Here is an 18,740-nt window from a genome sequence, read left to right on the forward strand (position 1 = left end):
TACTCAACCATGTAGCATTTAGTGGTTCTTTGGCATACCTAAACTCATACCCATCTGCTAGAAAAGCATTCCGGCCATTCAGCAAGGTGAAACCACACAGGCAGATGGTGCCCAATGATAGACTGTCAAATGCAAGTAACCAGTTTCCAAAAAAATACCTCCCAATGGCAAACACCAACTAATTAGGCTGTATAAGCTATTCCAAAAACATCCTACCTATTCGTATCTGTTGGCAAGATGAAGGCTTAAATCATATTTCTGGGCACTTTGCCCTAATACCTCCTTTTCTGCTTAGACATCCATTTGAAGTATTCTTCTTAGCATAAAGGGTTATTAGCATTCTATTTAGCACCGAAATAATTACATACAGTTGTTTAAAAACCGAAACAACCAACCAAACAAAACTGGCCATTCACTTCCAAGAATGAGTTCCAGGACCAGGAAATTACTTGAGTCAGGTAAATCACTGAAAACCAGCAATTCTTCGTAATTTGTACTGAAAAATTTACTGGAAAAAAAAAAATCTAATCTGTTTAAGACGTATGTTAAAGTTATGTAGTAATAATACCAAGGCAAGGTCTACATTTATTTGTACGTACATTTCTATGGAAAACAGTGGGCTGGATCTTCCAGCATCTCAAACACAAGTCAGTGCAGACAATTTTTTCCATTAGACAACAGTAAAAAGAATAACCGAGTCCAACATCTGCTTTACATAGCACAAGTCCCTGCCAAGTAAGTCATATTAGCTGTACGCTTATCTGTCCTAATATTCACATTCTGAAGATTAAGAGCCAGAAATATAGAAACAATAACAAATAATTTTGCACATTCAAATCTTCAGCCTGATCTTTTACAGGTAAGTGTTTTCAGGTATTGAAAGTCAGTATCCCTGGCATGGCTTTTGGGGAGAAGAAAACCCTGGCCTCTACCTCTGTAGAAAGGAAGACCTCCCCATTCTGTCCCTGGAAACCAATATATCTGCTCTAAGATAAGCTTAAGAGGAGTTCAATTCATTTGACAGAACCAATTAAAAATGCATAATTATTAAATACACTATTCTTTGGAATAATCATTGTAGTGAAACAGAGATTAATGGATAAATAGTGCACAAATATCTGAATGTGCTCTGTCTTTTATCCAGTGTCTACTTTTATGAAAATTCTATGAAGAAAATTTGGCCCAATATGTCTAGAACTCTCATTTTTACCAAAACATTTACCTTTGTCAGGATTTGCCATTTACTAGTTTTGTCCATAAAGTCTCAGTCAACATATTTACAGTCTCTGTGATTTTGTACTATAACTGTTAACAGAATAAATTCACTCAGGAGCTAAATTTGTATGTTTGCTCTTAGAACATTGCTTTTGTGCTATAGTGAACGTTGTTTTGCTAACCCTTTCTGGAAAACTTTGCCCTGGATACAGCCCACAGGTTAGTGAAAGGTAGTGTGCTGTCCTAGTTAAATCCATACTTAGATAAAGGCAATCACACTGCAATATAGAAGAAAACAATATTTTTATTTTCTGTCAATTGGAATATATTAAGGGAAACATAAAAGTCACAAAACACAACTTGCAGCTCTAAAGCCTATCAATATGTCTTTGAATTCATATGTGTTGGGAAGTCAAACAGCACTGACGGGTGACAAAGTGATACTCTTTCTGAAATCCTGTATGTTAAGATTACATTGGGCATGGATTTTTCTTTTCAATTAATTTGAAAAAGTCTAAAAGTAATCATTCTCACTGTCAATACTGAGCAATGTCCATTTGTTTTATACCACACTCAGTACTGTAGGTGAAGAGTGAACATTCCAATTCACAGTTGCAGATTTTAGTATTACTTGCTTTCCACTGTTTATTCTTATTGGACTTCATATATATTCATTGAGATTTCCATAATGATCCTCAAGTGTTTTTCATTTATGAAGATCCCTCTTCCCAAGAAATTGCATTGGTTACAGGTGAACAGTTAGCTCTCTGAAAGCCCTCCCAAACTTTTCTGACTACCTAGCCTGTATTTTTATGTAACGTGCACATACACCTCTAAATATCCATTCTTTTTTCTTGCTTGTGAAAGCCAAACACTGCTATCTAATAGCCATAAGCTTGCATAAAGAATATGAGCCCACTGCCACACAACTGGGCATTTATTTTTGCACTTCTTAATGAATTGGTTCTTATGGAGTCTATTTCATGAAAACACTTTAGATCCCACACACATGACTATGTAGTTTCCTTAGTATCTTACTGTAAAGCACTTTCTCACATGAATTTTTAAACATGCCAAATAACTTACCACCACCAGAACTCTGTTAGCTACCATTCTGTTGACAAGAAATTACGGAACATTAGAAGCAAGGCAAGATGCCATTCTATGATAACAATCTTTAAGAGGTCTTGTATATCTGAAACATTTATCTTAAGTACTTTCAAAAGTGTCCTTCTGTTTATGAGAGAAAAAAATAAATTCAAAAGTGCAAAATGTGTCCATGCTCAAAGTATTATTATTTATACTCAGAAACACTGTGAAAAAGATAAAATAAAGAATACAAGATAAATATTTGAATTCCATTCACAAACATGCTGTATCCTCTTTTATTCCTATGGATATCAGTTCCTAGTAACTGCAATGATAGCAGAAAGATTCATATATATATACGTTGAACCCACTATTCAGAAAGACAATAAACAGTGAATTCAGTTCTGTAAACACACCTTATTTAAAATGCTTATTGTATTCAGCATCAGACTTATGACTGACATCAATTTAAATAAATGTAAATGCAATGCCCAAAGACTAGAATTAGCAACTCTTTTTTGTGTGTGATGCATGTACTTCATCCAGTACTTTCCTGATGCTTTCTACACAAACCTCTTCTTTCTGATATTTCATACAGGCTTGCTTCCATATCTCTTCAAACCTTTCATCTGAAATGTTCACGCCAATGTTGCGGAGAATTCGTGCAATCTACAAAATAATACAATTCATGTAATTCAGGTCAGCATTTTCTTTAAACTATACAGAGTCTGGCTTTTATATATATTAGCAATCTCTATTTGCCAAAGAATATTTTCCCACTCTTAAATAAAAACTACAGACCACATCCTGCATCCTTAACCAAAGAAGTTCCTATTTAAGTAAATCTGAATCTTATTGGGATGAAAGCTGTGGTGTACAAAATTGTCTTTAGATAATAAAGTAACGTCGATGCAACTTCAACATTGGAAAAAATCAAACACGGAAGATTCAAGGAAAAGTAAATGTTTTTTAAAAGCTCTAAGTCAAGTCCTGTTTATCCATGGTATTTTTAGTGTTTGCAGTTATCAACATAAATCAGATTATATTATTGTCTGGGTGAAGTGACTAAAATGAAATTGTTCACATCAACTTTGGGTCTTGCTATAGTTCTACACCAAAGTAACTTAGAAGAAATTTTTTTTTTCCATATTTTCTCACTTGGATGCTCCCTACTGCATGCCTCATTACACTGACCTGTTGACTCATTAGAGGAAGGTGGGTTTAGAAGAATATTGACATGACTTGTGCTTTTTTTAGTATTAGCAAATGTTTGGCTTCTTCAATTGTATCGTGTGTGTGTGTGTGTGTGTTGTATTTATGCTATGGAGATTTTATGCATGCTTTGATAAAGCAAGACTTTAACACAGTCAAATCAATCTTGTTTGTCATCTTTCTCTAAAACTGTCTTTTGTATAAATATAGGCCTGATCCACAGTACAGCAAATCTGCAGCTTCATCTTAGCCAATAAATCTATGACAGTTTATGCCAGCTGAAATTACAGGAGGAAAACATGGACTAAATTTTTTCTTTAAGCATAGGTGTTGTTTCAGTTAAATCAATAGTATTACTCATGAGGAAAACAAACCAGATTTGATCTAATGTCTTCAACAAGCTAGTGAAATTTGAAAGTTAAACTATAAGCAATATTCCATTACAGGATGCCACTGCAGGGACCACGAAGGACTATATACTCTCATAACTCGGTTTCACCATATTAAAATACAACTCTGTCCTGGCTCATCAAAAGCCATAAAATAATCACTGACTAAACCACAGACTAACAAGTATGCAGACAGGGCTAAACTGACCATTACCTATTATCAACATGATCATGTTGAATATAAATTACACACTATTACTCAGTTACATAACTTCTATTCTTGTCAATAGACTATGATGAATTCCAGTGAAGAAAATAGCAGGCCCTAGATCTATTTTCTTCTTTTGTAACATGAAGAGTCACCTTATGAAACTGCTTTATAGTCAGAATTCGCATTCATTTCTACAGGCCTATATAAAAACTGGTAGTATTAAATGACTCTGGGCTTTCATATAATAATTTCATTAGCTATTACATGTTTGAAAATATTAATGCTCCATATCAAAATAAATCAAAGATCATCACTAAAACATTGAAACAGTCCATTTCATGAGTATAGGATGATTTAACACACTCAGAGGTGGTTCTGTACTGAACTCTGTATACACTACAATGAAGTATGACATCTCAGGCCACATTATAACTTCAGAGAAGAGTTCTATCTAGTGCTTGACAGGTATAATGGGCTTCTCAATGAAGCATGAACTCTATTTACTGTTACCTATATTCTGCATGTACGGACTTCCTGCTTCAGAGCTAGATTATAAAATGGTAAATGCTCATGTACACGACATTCTGACAAGCCATTTTATGGGTACGTATAGAACATGACACCACACCTTTTACATCCCCACCCATTAATTAGCAACATTCTTTTCTGTAAAATACATACTCAAATTCCAGATCCACTTTCAAATGTGACTGAATATTTAATATAATGACTAGTAGAAAGAGAGAGGTTGTCAAGTCTTCTTTTTCATTTTAGATGGTAATTTCACATTTTGTTACAATTGCCTCATAAATTGTATTTCAGGTAATGAAGTTATCTCTTAATATTTTTTCACTAGAAAATGCATACAAATGTAGAAGCAAAAGAGTAAACAATACTGAAAAAGGAGCAAAGTTGTTTTAGTATTTATGTGGGAGGAACTCTGGGCTGCAAGATAGCAGAGTGGTAGCAGCCCCTAGAGATATCAGATGGAAAAATCACAGAGTTCTCAAGTAAGTCCCTACAGTCTCATGTCTATCTTTCCCTTCAGAAATATGAGACTGGTGTCTGACTCCCTACATCCTCTATCACTGTACAAATCCTTTGTGGATCTGAGCCTACAACCCTGTGCTCAGCAGAGCACTTAAAAGGTATATTCAGGCAGGTTGCTGAATTTGCCATTAGCAAAACCTGTAGGTTTGTTTGAGGAGACACACCTTGAGTAAAATTTTCTACTGAACGTCCCTCTGTGATATAAACTAGTTTTACACACCTGTAAAAATCTTCTTGTGGGGCTTTTAAAGACATCTACTCATAGAATAATGGCTGGAAGAGGTCCCTGGAGATCATCCATTTAACCACATAATCAAAGCAGGGCTAAATTTACCATTAAACCATGTTGCTTGGGACCTTGCTCAGAAATTTGAATATGTCCAAGGATGGAAATTTCACAACTGCTCTGCTCTTCTCACATTGCAGAAATGATGAGTCATAGACTCTTAAACCCTAGATTAATTACCAACCCTCGTTCGACAGACCTTTGAGCATGTGAGTAGCAACGTCCTGACGTACTCCCTTATATTGAAGTTGGATCTCAATATAAAATTATCAATATAAAATTGATATCTGCCACCTTTACGAATAATTTTGAATGTGAAGAGTACATATTTTTCAGATAGTTGAATGGATGTAAAGAAAGGTGGCAATGTTGCAACAATGAATTTTACAACCTGTTTATTTGATAATATGACTTTCCGCTCCCACATGGCTAAAGGTACATTTACCTTGGAAGAATATTCTGAAGAAATGCACTATACCTCTGCCTTTGGTCTTGTTTTAAAAAAGGCACTTTCATACACTCCCTTTTGACTGAAGACAGAAGGGAACAATAATGAATAGGCATTGGCCTCATCACCATAATTAGTTCTGTCACTGATGCGGCGAATTCGAGGAGCAGGAATATCTGAACGAATAGTTGGAACACCACACACTGGATAACCTGTGGAAATCAATGAACACGTAGCATGGAAAAGCCTGTATGTAAAGATAGTGCCAGGGAAGATAAAACATTTTGTGTGAAAAGGAACAAATTTGATACTTTGTCTCACATAGGTTCAATAAGAATTTATATCATTTTATTCCTCATCACTTTTTTCATATTTTTAGAATTCCTAGCTTCAACTACATCATGAAGCACGACAACAGAAAATCTTGCAGTAATATTCTAGTACTTATCCAGTAATGCCAGCTAAAAACATTTTTAGGTGATTCCAGTAAGATATTGTTCTCCCAAAATTACTAGCATAATTGCTCAAAGACATCTAGATTAACTTTCACGTTTTGAATGGATTAACCATGCCGAACGTCCAAGCCATGCCCACTTCCAAGCCACAATCCTAAACAAATTTAGTTTAGATAAATTAATTCACTATTGTACATTAGTAGAACCTGTAGCAATACTTTTTAAACTTGCTCCTGATTTTGTCTTAAATAATACTCAGAAGTGAGAAGCTTAGTCCATTGTACTTACAGGTTGTTGGGAGACCACCTACTACAGCATTATACTGAGAAGAAGTTGTTTGATAATTTGCAAATACATGATCTGTTGATCTTGTAAGCATTTTTGGTGTCTTTTCTGAGCTTCCCAGTTCTTTTAATGCAAGATCTTCCTGCTTCACCAGTGGCTCATCATTTGTCTTTGTGTCTTCGGGCAGAACAGGAGCATCTAGTTTTTTCCCTATAAACAAAAGTTATGGTACAGCCAGGATTTATTATCAGCACATTATAGACTAAGAGGTAAAAAAACATTGCTTGAATCCTTGAAAAACTATAAAGCAGTTAACACAAGATAATTAATCTGCATATCTGATAATGATTCTACGAGATTTTTTACTGTCTCCTGATTTATGGGACATTCTCAACATGTAACACAGAACTCCAGGGTTCGGAAATACATTTGTATCTGAGGCTCTGCTGGTGGCAGGCAAGGACTACATGCACATTCTAAATCCTACCCTTCTAAAGGAGCACCTAGTCAACACCAGAAATGTCCTTTCAGTAGCTGTTGTAAGAACAAGATCATCTCCACAATTTCCCAGTATTAAGTCATCTACCTTTTGTAATTATTTTTTCTTCAAACTCTTTAACAGCCATTTTGTCCTTCCAGTTCAGAAAGTTTGCAAACTCCACATAATCAATCAGACCATCTTTATCCAAATCACAACAGTCAAACAAGGAATCCAGGAGCTCATAATCTAGATTCAGATTAAGCTGAAAACAGGACTTTCGCAGGTCATCCTTGTCTATCATTCCATCACCATTCTATTATAAACAAAATAAAACAGTTGTTACAACAGCCATTATAAAAAGGCTGAACCAAAAGGAATACATACACATTATGTGTTTATATACACAGACAGATATATATATAGATAGATAAGAGTAACATTGCTGAGTACAAAAAGAAACCCTGAGTAATTTAGAAATTAAAAATATGAATATAAAAGTGCCAATCAATAATTTTCAACTTAAGTAATACAGCGATTTGAGATTAAAAGTAAGTCAGTGTGACAGGGTATTATGACAAGATAACAGTCTAATCACAAATGTTGAGGCAAAGCCAAGATTTCTTTTTGAAAGTAAGGCATCAATCATTCTGTATACATTACAATTAATGTTACATATGAAATGTCAATTATTAATTTTTTTTCCAGAGATAAAAAAAGAAAAGATATGAAATTCTGATGCTTGGTGACTCAGTCAAAAAGTACAACTTGGAAGAAAATATGAATGCAATACCTTCAACTTTATTTCTTTTAAGAAGAAATACCAAATTTTGAAGAGCAAAAATTGCTAAGAATATTCCTGCTCACAAGTCCCTTGCTTGCTGTTAACTTGGATACTCCAAATACTGTTGTGAAAGGCTCCAGATATTGTTGTGTTTAATTCCATAGCATATCACAGTATATAAAACATACAATAACTATGAAGTTTTCTTGTCTTTATAGTCTTCATCTATATTTGCCTTGCTATGCTTGTGTTCCTTCATGTCCGTATCTCCATAGCACAGGAGCGCTAATGTCACACACTCCTTTACATTTATATTTTTTCAAAGCACTAACCTTATCATAATGCCTGAAGGCTTCTAGTAACATGTCAAAATTCTCATAGTTAGCTTTCTTCAAACTTTGCCGAACTGTAGTCAAGACAGCTTGCTCTCTGTCTTTGCCATGGAGGAAGTCACATGGAACCCAGCAGTGAAGAAGATCACCAACTCCTATAAAAATAAACACTTCTACAATTAGTTGCACATATACAGAAAACAGACATTTTAAAAAATGGCTTACAGTCTTAAGGAAAAGGAGAATTTCAGTTTTGAGATGCTGATTTTCAGCACTGCTGAACATTCAATACGGCCATTTCATTAAAAGATCAAATGGTCCATATGACAACATCTCTACTCACGTGCAGTTAATATCAAAAATTTGGAAACATCTTAATATAGCTTCACAAATCCATCCACTGCTTCCAAAACTTCTGACAGCAGTAAGAGTTACTTGATGTCCAGATAATTGAGAGCAAAAGAACATGTATTATTAATCTATCATTTCCAGTCTGTCGTATTTCAGGATACTTCCAAGAACCAATGGAAAAGTCAATGTAATATTTATATACCACTGATTTCTAGAAAGACAATGTACTATTTTTGTGTTACTCTTCCCATTTTTTATGTATCCTAACTTTATTAGTATTTTTAAACACTTTGGCACACTGCGCTACAGTCTTCATCCAAGTCCCCAAGACACCATGGTCACTTTCTAGAGTGCAAATTCATTCAGAGTCCAGTAACAAACAGGAGTAGCTCACCTAATCCCCTTCTAACAGCAATGTATATGCACTATTTTCTACTTGTTAATAATGAATTTTCTTGTTCAGTTCCTTCTGCTGTTCCTTATAGGACAAGCATATGAACACATTTAAAATATTTAACTTTATCACCCTACATAGTTAAGCATGTATAAAAGCTTATGCAGAATTTGAACAAGCCTTCTCTGGTCTTGACTAATTAAATAACTTTGAGCCACTTACATTTTTTGCTGCCTAACTATTCACTGTATTCCTAGTCATTAAACATAATATTAAACCACCATCAATCCCAACATTGACTATTTGAGTTGACTAGTTTACAAAATTTTGTCATAATGAAAATGAATAATTTCTTATTTTCAATCTGTTTTCTGTCTCTCTGCTACCTTCAAAAACTTCTTACTATTCTTATTTATTGCTTGTTATTTTTACTCTTTTTATAGAAGTGCTGGGAAAATCATTGAGAGGAAAGAAACATAAGTGATTTAAATAGCCTTTGTCACTTTGATGTCAATATGAGTTTTCTGCCGTCTCCCATTTTGTTTACATTCAGATACAGAGGCTTTAAAAAACAAACAAACAAACAAACAACCCACATGAACATCCAAAAACTAAAGTTTCTTTATTTCTGGCATTCTTTTTCCACTAGCAATTTCAATGCTTCTCAAATTTTCCCTCCAAAAATTTACTGTCACTGTTAAATTTTTGTACCTTGCCTCTAAGATTGTAGGAAAATTATATACTACACAACCATCAGTAATTGCTTCGCCATAGTTTCATCAACAAGGTAAGATTTTATTCTGCCCCTGAACTTACCATATTCATCTGGATGGAGTAACATTCCAAAGGTATGGCCTGGGGGAACGTTCAAAGTTTCTGCTATACTGTCAATAAGCACATTTCTTTGTTAATTGTCAAATAGTGTATTAATAGCCAAAATAAACCCTATGCTATCATTAAAAAAATGTGATCATCTGTTATATAATTAGAGATGATACACACAGTTCACTTGAAATTTGTTTATTAGTACTTTGCTTCAAAGTTGCCATTCCAGAAAAGCATCCCTTTATAAACCTGTTTAGAACATTTGCTGTTCACAATATAACAAAACCAAATGCAAACATTAACTTTTTGAATATTTATACTCATTAAAAGGAAGAACATTCTACGCTAAAATATTTTTTTTCTAAGACAATGACAGAAATGGGTGAGAAAAGTCCTTATAACATCCAAGTCAAATAATAGGAATATTTAGGACAAACCAAACTGAAATAATGTCTCCAAATAAACTACTTCTGGCTAAAGTGGAAAAATTGAATCACATCTCACATGCTTTTTCACGTGCAATTTTCTGTCTACCAAAACCAGCAACCAAGCCAATATCCACCTGGAAAACTTGGCCCAGTTTTATTTACCAGAAAAATTAAGATGCTGTTGGTGACATTAAAGAACTGTTTGTTTATTTCTTCGTTTGAAAAAGATGCAATGTTCATTTTATCTCTATATTTAATAATTAAAACTGTTACATGAATCAGAAATTTCCATCAAAATTGAAAAGAGAATCAGTGCTTTGTTCTAAAATACAAAACAAACAAACAAAAAACTCCACACAGAGATGGAAGCACTGTAATCTAAAAACTACTATGTGTATTTTTCTTTTATCATTTTCATATTACATATAGGATGTGGATGGTGTAAAATTCACCAAATAAAATCAAGTTAGATCATATCTGTCTTGTAACATTAGTGCTGGGTAAGAGTTTGCACTGCAACCCATATTCCCTGACTGATCATACGGCCTCATGTTGCTCACACTTCAGGTCTACTTCACAGTAAGCTAGGACACAGTGAAGGGGAAAAGAGAGACTGGCTCACATTTGTGTTCTCTCCCTACAGGTACTATGGGCATAGTTCTCCAGAGTCACTTAAGCTGTGATCTTGAGCTTAAAATTAAATTTTGCTACCAAAGTCAAGAATGTTGTTTGCGAGTCTTCAGATACAATTTTGCAGAAATCTCGAGCGTCTGCAAAGACAGTCTTTGTATACATTCAGGAACCCTAGATTTATAGCACAGCTGGATCCTGGCCACACTGTACCTTAGGACTACCACAGCTCTTCATAAGCACTGTTTTGTAAAATTAAAAAGCTGTTCCAGATCACCTGAGGTTTATGAAGCATTGTAATGATTCGACTGAGATTGATACATGCTGCTAGCCAATAACACAATTTAGTTCCATGTCCTTTTCCAAGGAAGCAATAAAGTGACAATACAAGTGATGTAACAAAGATGACCAAAAATAGTGTCAGAGTCAAGTAAAATGGTCAAATTCCCAAACAACAGGTGAGACATTTCAGTTTTTTCAACCCTTCCTAACTACAAAATGTTACAGTGTGCTTGTGATTCGCTTGGTGCAAATCTGATCAATTCAGATACAGACCATTTAAACAGTAACACTTAACTTCACCACATAGGCACAATACAGCCCTCACTGGTAACTTGCATACTTATCAGCCTAACTAGTCCCTTTCTGTAATTGAGGGCTGCAGTGGAGCATTGAGTGCACAGTTATAATTTTTACCCAAGACACAAAAGATATCGGAGACTTGGCAAATGTGAGTTAATTTTGTTCTTAGAAAGTATCTTTGGTTACTTACGGATCAAGGACTTTTCCAAGCTGAGGTTGAAATTTTTCCTTGAAATCATCACTTCGTTTTGATACGATTTTTGCTGCTTTCTTCCTACAAATTATTAAAATAGTTCTCACACGTATTTGTTTAACAATTTTTCAATAACACTAAAAAAATATTATTATATGTTAGATGGAAACAGCAACTCCTCTTCAAGACAAACACAAATTCAGTAATTGAAAAATCTTGCTATTTAAAATCAAAGATGTCTTTACGTAATGCTAAAGACATACCAAGTGCTCTTACGCTATGGTAGAACTGATTTGGATAAACTGTTCTGAAAACTACTCCTTGCATCTTCTATTCAGTTCAATATAGCTAAGGATGGGATTGTGACATGTAAAATTATCTTCAAATATGAAGGCTCTTCTTGAGAACTCACACCACTAATTAACTGGTTAAATCATTGCAACTTACAATTGCAGATCATAGAGCCAATTTAAGGATTTGGAAACACTTCGCCCATCTTTAAAGTGAGGGGTTTCTATTCCATAAACAAAAGACTTGCTGAAGTTTGGCGAGTCATATTTCCTATTTATTGCTTCCCCTGTGGAAAAAGTAAGCGTTTCAACCTGTATAAAACACCTCAGGAAGAAAAATGTACTAAGTGTCTTCATTCTTAAGACAAAACAGTGAAGCAAAAGCAAATAACTAAATAACAATTCTGTTCAATTAAAGATAACTAATTTGCATTCTCCATGTTTATTAAGTAGTTAGGAATAATCTCATTGTCAAAAGTGAAGATAAAAGGCAAAATAAAAAGCAAAAACTGTTTCAGTGATAAAACAGTTGGATGTCCTTTTATGTATGACTAAAGACAAGCCCAACAGAATTAATGAAAAAATACCAGTAGCCTAAGTAGTGAGGGTCATGCAAACAAATCACTTTATAATGTCCGTACCTAAGCAGAGATGTGTACCATTTAATTTACTATTTGTTAAAAAAAAATGCTAAAAGGAAAAGAATGTTTTTGAGGTGCTCCACTTTCAGATATACTCTTGCTATGTTGACTTCAATGGAAATTTTGCCACTGACTTCACTGTAAACAAGACACTACCCTACTTGTTCACGAATCTTGCCTAATCCAATCTTGCCTATAACATGAAGTTTCACATACAAGAATATCACATAAGTACTCTCTGTAAGTGAGCTGCAAACACATGTTTCTTGTCACAGAAAAAAATGCCATTCTGGTTCTTCAAGCTCTTTTCAATCACCTTTTGAAAAGAATGGCAGTTGGAACTTTCAAAAAATATTACTCACTGCATGCTTTCTAATAAGTGGCTGTATGGCAGCATGGAATCGCTATGTTATTGTTCAAAACTGGGGCACAGAGTTGACTTTTTTTTTTTTTGCTGTCTGTCTGGTTTTGGCTTGGCCTCCCCATGATCTTGTGGATGGAAGTTACAAAGGAGACAGAAACAGATAATGAATAATTCCACTAAAACACCTAATAAAGGTGGGGAAGAAGTGAAATAAAATTACAAGTTTGGCCAATTTATACCAATAGTACTTGTAGCAGAATTTCTCAATGAGAGAACACAGTACTATAATTTCACTTCTGCATAACTGCCTCATGTAAAATTTACATTATTACGACTGAAATATCGGTATTGCAGTTTCTTACATGTTTGGCCTACACCTACAAAACTGTTGGTACTAGTGCAATGGGCAATTTTATTATAATACTAATATTACAGAGCAGCAATATAAGTCTCAGCCTGTGGAAATGACGGAACTGGGAAAAATAGAAGTGGCTGCAAAAGTAATACAAGTACTGCATTTCAGAGTGCTATTTGTCACTCTGTTCCTGTGCAGACCTATGAGATAAAGGGTAACTATCCCTGAGCAGACGACTTCACACAAGTACAGCCCCCAGAGGCTGAAGCAGTGGAGCCACAGCCCACTGGAAGGGCAGAGACAGAGGCTGTGGGACAGACTCACAGGCAAGATGCTGTAGGCTGAGGAACCTGCATTCCAGAGAGCCAGTCAGCAGCCTGAAACTCCCTGCAACCAGAGCTTGAGCTCCCCATCAGAAAGTCTAGCTGCCCTGAAATTCTGTTTGGATCCTGATAAAAGAGAAGAACCAGAGGTGAAAGTACTGGAATGGGCTGGGCTCCCAGTCTGTGGCTTTAAGCCTGAGATTGCTTTCAGTGGCATAAACAATGCCAAACTCAATAAGCAACCAGGGCATCTATGAGTTTCTAGCTTCCTGGAAATACTTTGCTTTTCAAATAGCACCCAACAGAAATCAGGCTTCCAACTCCTTCATTAAGTTCTTATACTGTCTAATACACCCACCACGAAGTGATCTACGGTTCTAGAAACATGTCATGCTCTCTCAGTTGCATAGAAGTATTTTTTTCACATCATTACTTTTAAAAAGAATTTATATTACATTAATACAGTAGTAAAAAGTAATAATTTACATCTCAAAAAATACTGCACAATATGTGTTGGAGATACAAAGAGGAACAATTACCTTTATTTATATTAGAACTTTCTATGTGGTTTCTTACCAACCTTTGAACTTACCCACATAATAATCATTGTGTGACATGATGTACAGATCATGTCCTTCTCTGGATTCTTTATCCACTTCCTCAAAAGTTTTTGGTGGATTTATAAGCTCTCCAGCTGATACATCTGGAAAGTAAGGAATAAATATATGGTTGGGGGAGGTAAGGGAGATGGGTGTTTTGTTCAGTTGATTCTTAATTTTAAACAATATCTTGTTAGAGAAGTTGCTAATACTGTGGAAGAATGATACTTCTTACCACATTTCTAGTCAATCTATAAGAATCTTAAAGCATAATGACATGGGACTGGGGGGCGGGAATCACAGAAACTGAGATGAACATAACTGTCACAAGAGAGCTACATGGTCAACACATACATGATTTGCTCCAATCTATGGAGGAAAGATTCACATTCTAATAAAAGATTCACATCTTTTATTAGACCTATTAGAATAGTTGGGAAAAGGAAGGTAAGTTGTCAGCTACCTAAACGGTTCTCCAGGGAAATCTATGAAGACAGAGCTGGAACAGAGCCAAAAGCCCTACTAGTTGCCAAATGTTCTCAGTTGCTTGTTTCTTCATCGTAACTAAAAAATACTAGTACATTTTTATGCCTTTCCATAACTGTTACAATAATAACTTTTCTATTATGCCAGAATTGTTGGAAGCATAGAATATCTGCTAGATACTAAATTGCAGATTGCAGAAGAAATATGTTTTAACACTAAATTTTCCTACCTTGGATGACTTTTGTTCCAAATGTAGTATTAATTATATCCAAGCCCTTAGGTAACATAGAAGAATAATCGTGTGATCTGCCCAAGGGTGCTTGACGATTACTAAAGTAGATTGCTTCTTTTTTGTCTTGTATTTTTTGTTGGAAATTAGTTTTAGGAAGTGGATTTATCAATGAAGCTGCCTAAAAACATCACACACAACACAAGAGGCAGGAAAACCAGCAAATTTTAATCATTCACACACTAATATGGCTACCCTCTCACACACACATGAACAAAAGTTTGATCATAAGTGTTCTAATGAGTGTAATATGATTACACTGACATAATTTTATCTACCAAGTTGCAAACAAAACTGTATTTTGAGAGACCACTAATAATCATTGCTATGCTAAATTTCCAGCTAAATAAAATACATATTGTGAGACAGAACTTTTTATTTTTATGCCAGTTTTTCCACTTGTTAATTTACAAAATTTCAGACTGCGGCCTTTCTGGTCTTAGTGTATATTAGAAACTATAGTCAAATTATAACGTGACCAAGACTTAAGTGTGAAAATTATTATAAATATAACTTCTTTGGAACCAAGTTTCCTGGTGCTTATGATTAAAAACATCTATTGTCTAGCAGTTAAAACTATCTATTCTCTAAACAGCTAATCCCAATTCTGCCAACGCAGAATTTAAAGATAATATTTCAAGATATACACTAATATTGCATCCTAAAATGACATACCAACAGAAATTACATCAGCAGGCTTTTCAAAGCTTAGCACTAGGTTGGACAAAATTTTTTTCTCGGTGTACACACTGGGCTTGGGTCAATAGAAGTTACTTGTAAAATTAGGTCAACTTCAAGGGGGGGAGGAATCTAAAAAAAAAAGTTTCAAAAATGTCAAAACAGGGTATTTTGATCTTCCCAAATAATTTGATTTTTCAGGCTACCCATCAAAGTAATGGGGACTCTAGAGAGGGTTTACTATTAGACTCTTGTTGAATGTTATATAAAGAAATATTGAAAATAGTAGCAAATACTATTGATCCAAACCCACACTTAAAGAACTCACTAAGATTCCAACTCTTCCTCCAGTTAATATTTAATTAATAATGCAAAGTGAAACAGTCTTCAACAGACAGTACAGGCTAAACAAATCAATCCATTCAACATAAAACTTCTGAGGAGGGACACGAAGAACCTGATTTTTTTCATTTTGGATATGCCTAATAAATGTTCTACTCAACATCCCCTAATATCAGGACTTACGTGTTTCAACCTAAAGACTTATTTTTGAGACCTGAACTCCTCTTTGCCTCAACTTCGTCATTTGTAAAATTGAAAACTATTAATTTACAAGCCCAGCTGATGAAATGCATCATAAAAGTGTATTTTACCAACACAACTGTTATTTTTAGAAATTTGTACTATAATTATGTGATAAAATCACCAATGATGTCTTCAGTTGATTACAGATTACAAAAATAATTTCTGAAGAATACACACAAAATAGTCTGACATATCCAAAACATCACTTTCTAGCTAACAAAATCAGTTTCAACCCAAAGGTAAGAAAGAATACATAATAATTACACTGAACTATAAGCACATTCTCAGATAGCAGTTCTTTTGCTAAGAGCTCAACAGGTTTTAACTCTGTAATCAGTAAAGAAGAAAGCAGCGAAATTTGTGGGTAGAAGACCATTCATTAACTTCAATGTTGAAATGAAACTAATAATTCAGTAGTCATTGCAAAATTTACGTCACTGATAAAAGTCACTGAGCTTCAAGTGTTTTCCTATTTCAATCATGCTAATTAAATCCTATGAATTGACCTCAGAATTCAGATAATCCACAACAGTGGTGAAATACTGCAGTGTAAATCACTCAGCTATGTACCTTTATCCCTGACTAGGAAGAAATCAGTTGCTCTTATTAAGGACATTCTTAAGCAAAAGTAAACGAGTCACATTCTTACACTGAGTGAAGAACATGACTCTATGCCATGTGTCAAGTGAGCTGCAATGTCAGGATCATCTGCTCTGCCGTAGAATATTCTTTCAACACCAGGAGCTGGATTTGTTGTATTTCGAAACTTTCGCACAGTAGTTGGAGTAATGGGCTATATATAAGGCAAAGCAAAAACAATTTTACACCAGATATTCATAAAATATTAATGAAAAGAAAATGTACTGCAGCCACTTCAGTGTAATTCCACAGAGGTAAGAACAAAACATGAGGACGTTTTAGGGCTGTAACACATGCGTACGCTGATATTCTGCACATGCTGATATTCTGAGCATAAGGTCAACATAGCCCAGCCTAAATTTTATCAAACCAGCAACAGAAGTAACCAGACAGTTGCTAAGTTTCAACTATGTGGTTCCAGCTTTAAGGTGGACAACAGCTTCTTCACGGATACTTCATGAAAAGTAGGTGTTACATTTATCAACTTCAGAAACCTTTAACCTGATTCACAAGAATTCTACCACCAATGAAACAATTTCAGAAATTATTTTACCCACAGTTTTGGGCTTTTAAAAATTACCCATTTAAAGGGAGAGCTTCTATTTAAGGCATCCGTTTGTGTCTCAGTACCCTCCGACTCTTCAGAGGCGTGGGGAAGGGCCAGTGGGAAGCACAATTCTGAAGGGTATCGTTGATAAAGAAGGACCTCCATCAGAAGTAATAATAATTCCTAAAAATAATCACTATAATTGTATTACCAAAGAAAAACTGTCTAAAACAATTCTATGTAGTCCCATCTAAACAGGCATGGTGAATGTTGTAAAATATGCAGAGTGAAAAAGAACCGCCAGAAGTGTTTTACAATCCTACCAGCTATTCTCTATGATCCCATGTGACAAAAACTAACAGTGAAAAAAAACCAGTAGTTTCTAATGAGATGGGATGTAGAAAAAACGACCAAGGTTTCACAGATTTTTTTTTTTTTTAAGGCCTGTCTCAAAGCACTATCACTAATGGGAAATGATTACGAAAGTTTCACAAGAGGCATCTGAAAAACCAACTCACCCTCGGTAAAACCTCAGTGAGGCAACTCGCAGCCGCATCGCCAGTGGGAAGCAACTTTCCAGCCTAAACAATACAATCAAAAAATAAGGCATAACCGAACCCATTGTACTAATAAGCACAACTACTCAAACTGGGACCTGACACCTTACACAAGATGTCGTCTAATTGTCCCCGTTTTAATAAAAGGGGGGAAAAAAGGAGCCACACGCATTTTTGGGAGGAGAGCGGGGGGACCGCAGCGAGATGCGCCCGCCCGCCCCACACGCTGCCCCTCCTCCAGCCTCTTCCCGCAGCCCACGGCGAGACCCCGGCCCCAGAAAGGCACAGAGAGCGGGCGGGCGGCTCCGCGGCAAGGGGAAGACCCCCTCGGCGAAGGCACTCACGGCCGACAGCTCGGGAAACCTGTCGGTGAACTTCCCCTCGTAGACGGGCCGCAGCTGCCCCGCCATGACGGCAGGGGGCCGCGGGCGCCGCTCACCCCGCTCGGTAACGGCGGCGGGCGGCGTCACAGCGCCCCCTGGAGGCAACGACGGGAGCGCTCGTGCGGGGCGGGCAGCGCGGCCGGCCCTCACAGACCTCCCGCCATCTCCTTCGCACCCAGCACCCACCGCACCCCCGCCATCTCCTTCGCACCCAGCACCCACCGCACTCCCGCCGTCTCCCTCGCACCCAGCACCCACCGCACTCCTGCCCTCTCCCTCGCACCCAGCACCCACCGCACTCCCGCCATCTCCCTCGCACCCAGCACCCACCGCACCCCCGCCATCTCCCTCGCACCCAGCACCCACC

General features: G+C 36.2%; 1 protein-coding gene across 1 annotated transcript; it reads right to left on the reverse strand.

Moving 5' to 3' along the window:
* Positions 1-1,189: 1,189 nt before the first annotated feature.
* EFHB (EF-hand domain family member B) lies at positions 1,190-18,442 on the reverse strand. The gene is made up of 13 exons (XM_075493126.1): positions 18,335-18,442; positions 17,952-18,014; positions 16,897-17,040; positions 14,925-15,105; positions 14,203-14,313; positions 12,085-12,214; positions 11,635-11,718; positions 9,796-9,863; positions 8,235-8,389; positions 7,227-7,434; positions 6,644-6,850; positions 5,931-6,112; positions 1,190-2,973 (listed from the first exon to the last, which is right to left on the reverse strand). The coding sequence occupies exons 1-13, from the start codon at positions 18,398-18,400 to the stop codon at positions 2,809-2,811; spliced, it is 1,764 nt and encodes a 587-aa protein (XP_075349241.1). The 5' UTR covers positions 18,401-18,442; the 3' UTR covers positions 1,190-2,808.
* Positions 18,443-18,740: the final 298 nt, after the last annotated feature.

The sequence above is a fragment of the Mycteria americana genome, chromosome 2 (genome assembly GCF_035582795.1).
Source record: "Mycteria americana isolate JAX WOST 10 ecotype Jacksonville Zoo and Gardens chromosome 2, USCA_MyAme_1.0, whole genome shotgun sequence".
NCBI lineage: Eukaryota > Metazoa > Chordata > Aves > Ciconiiformes > Ciconiidae > Mycteria > Mycteria americana.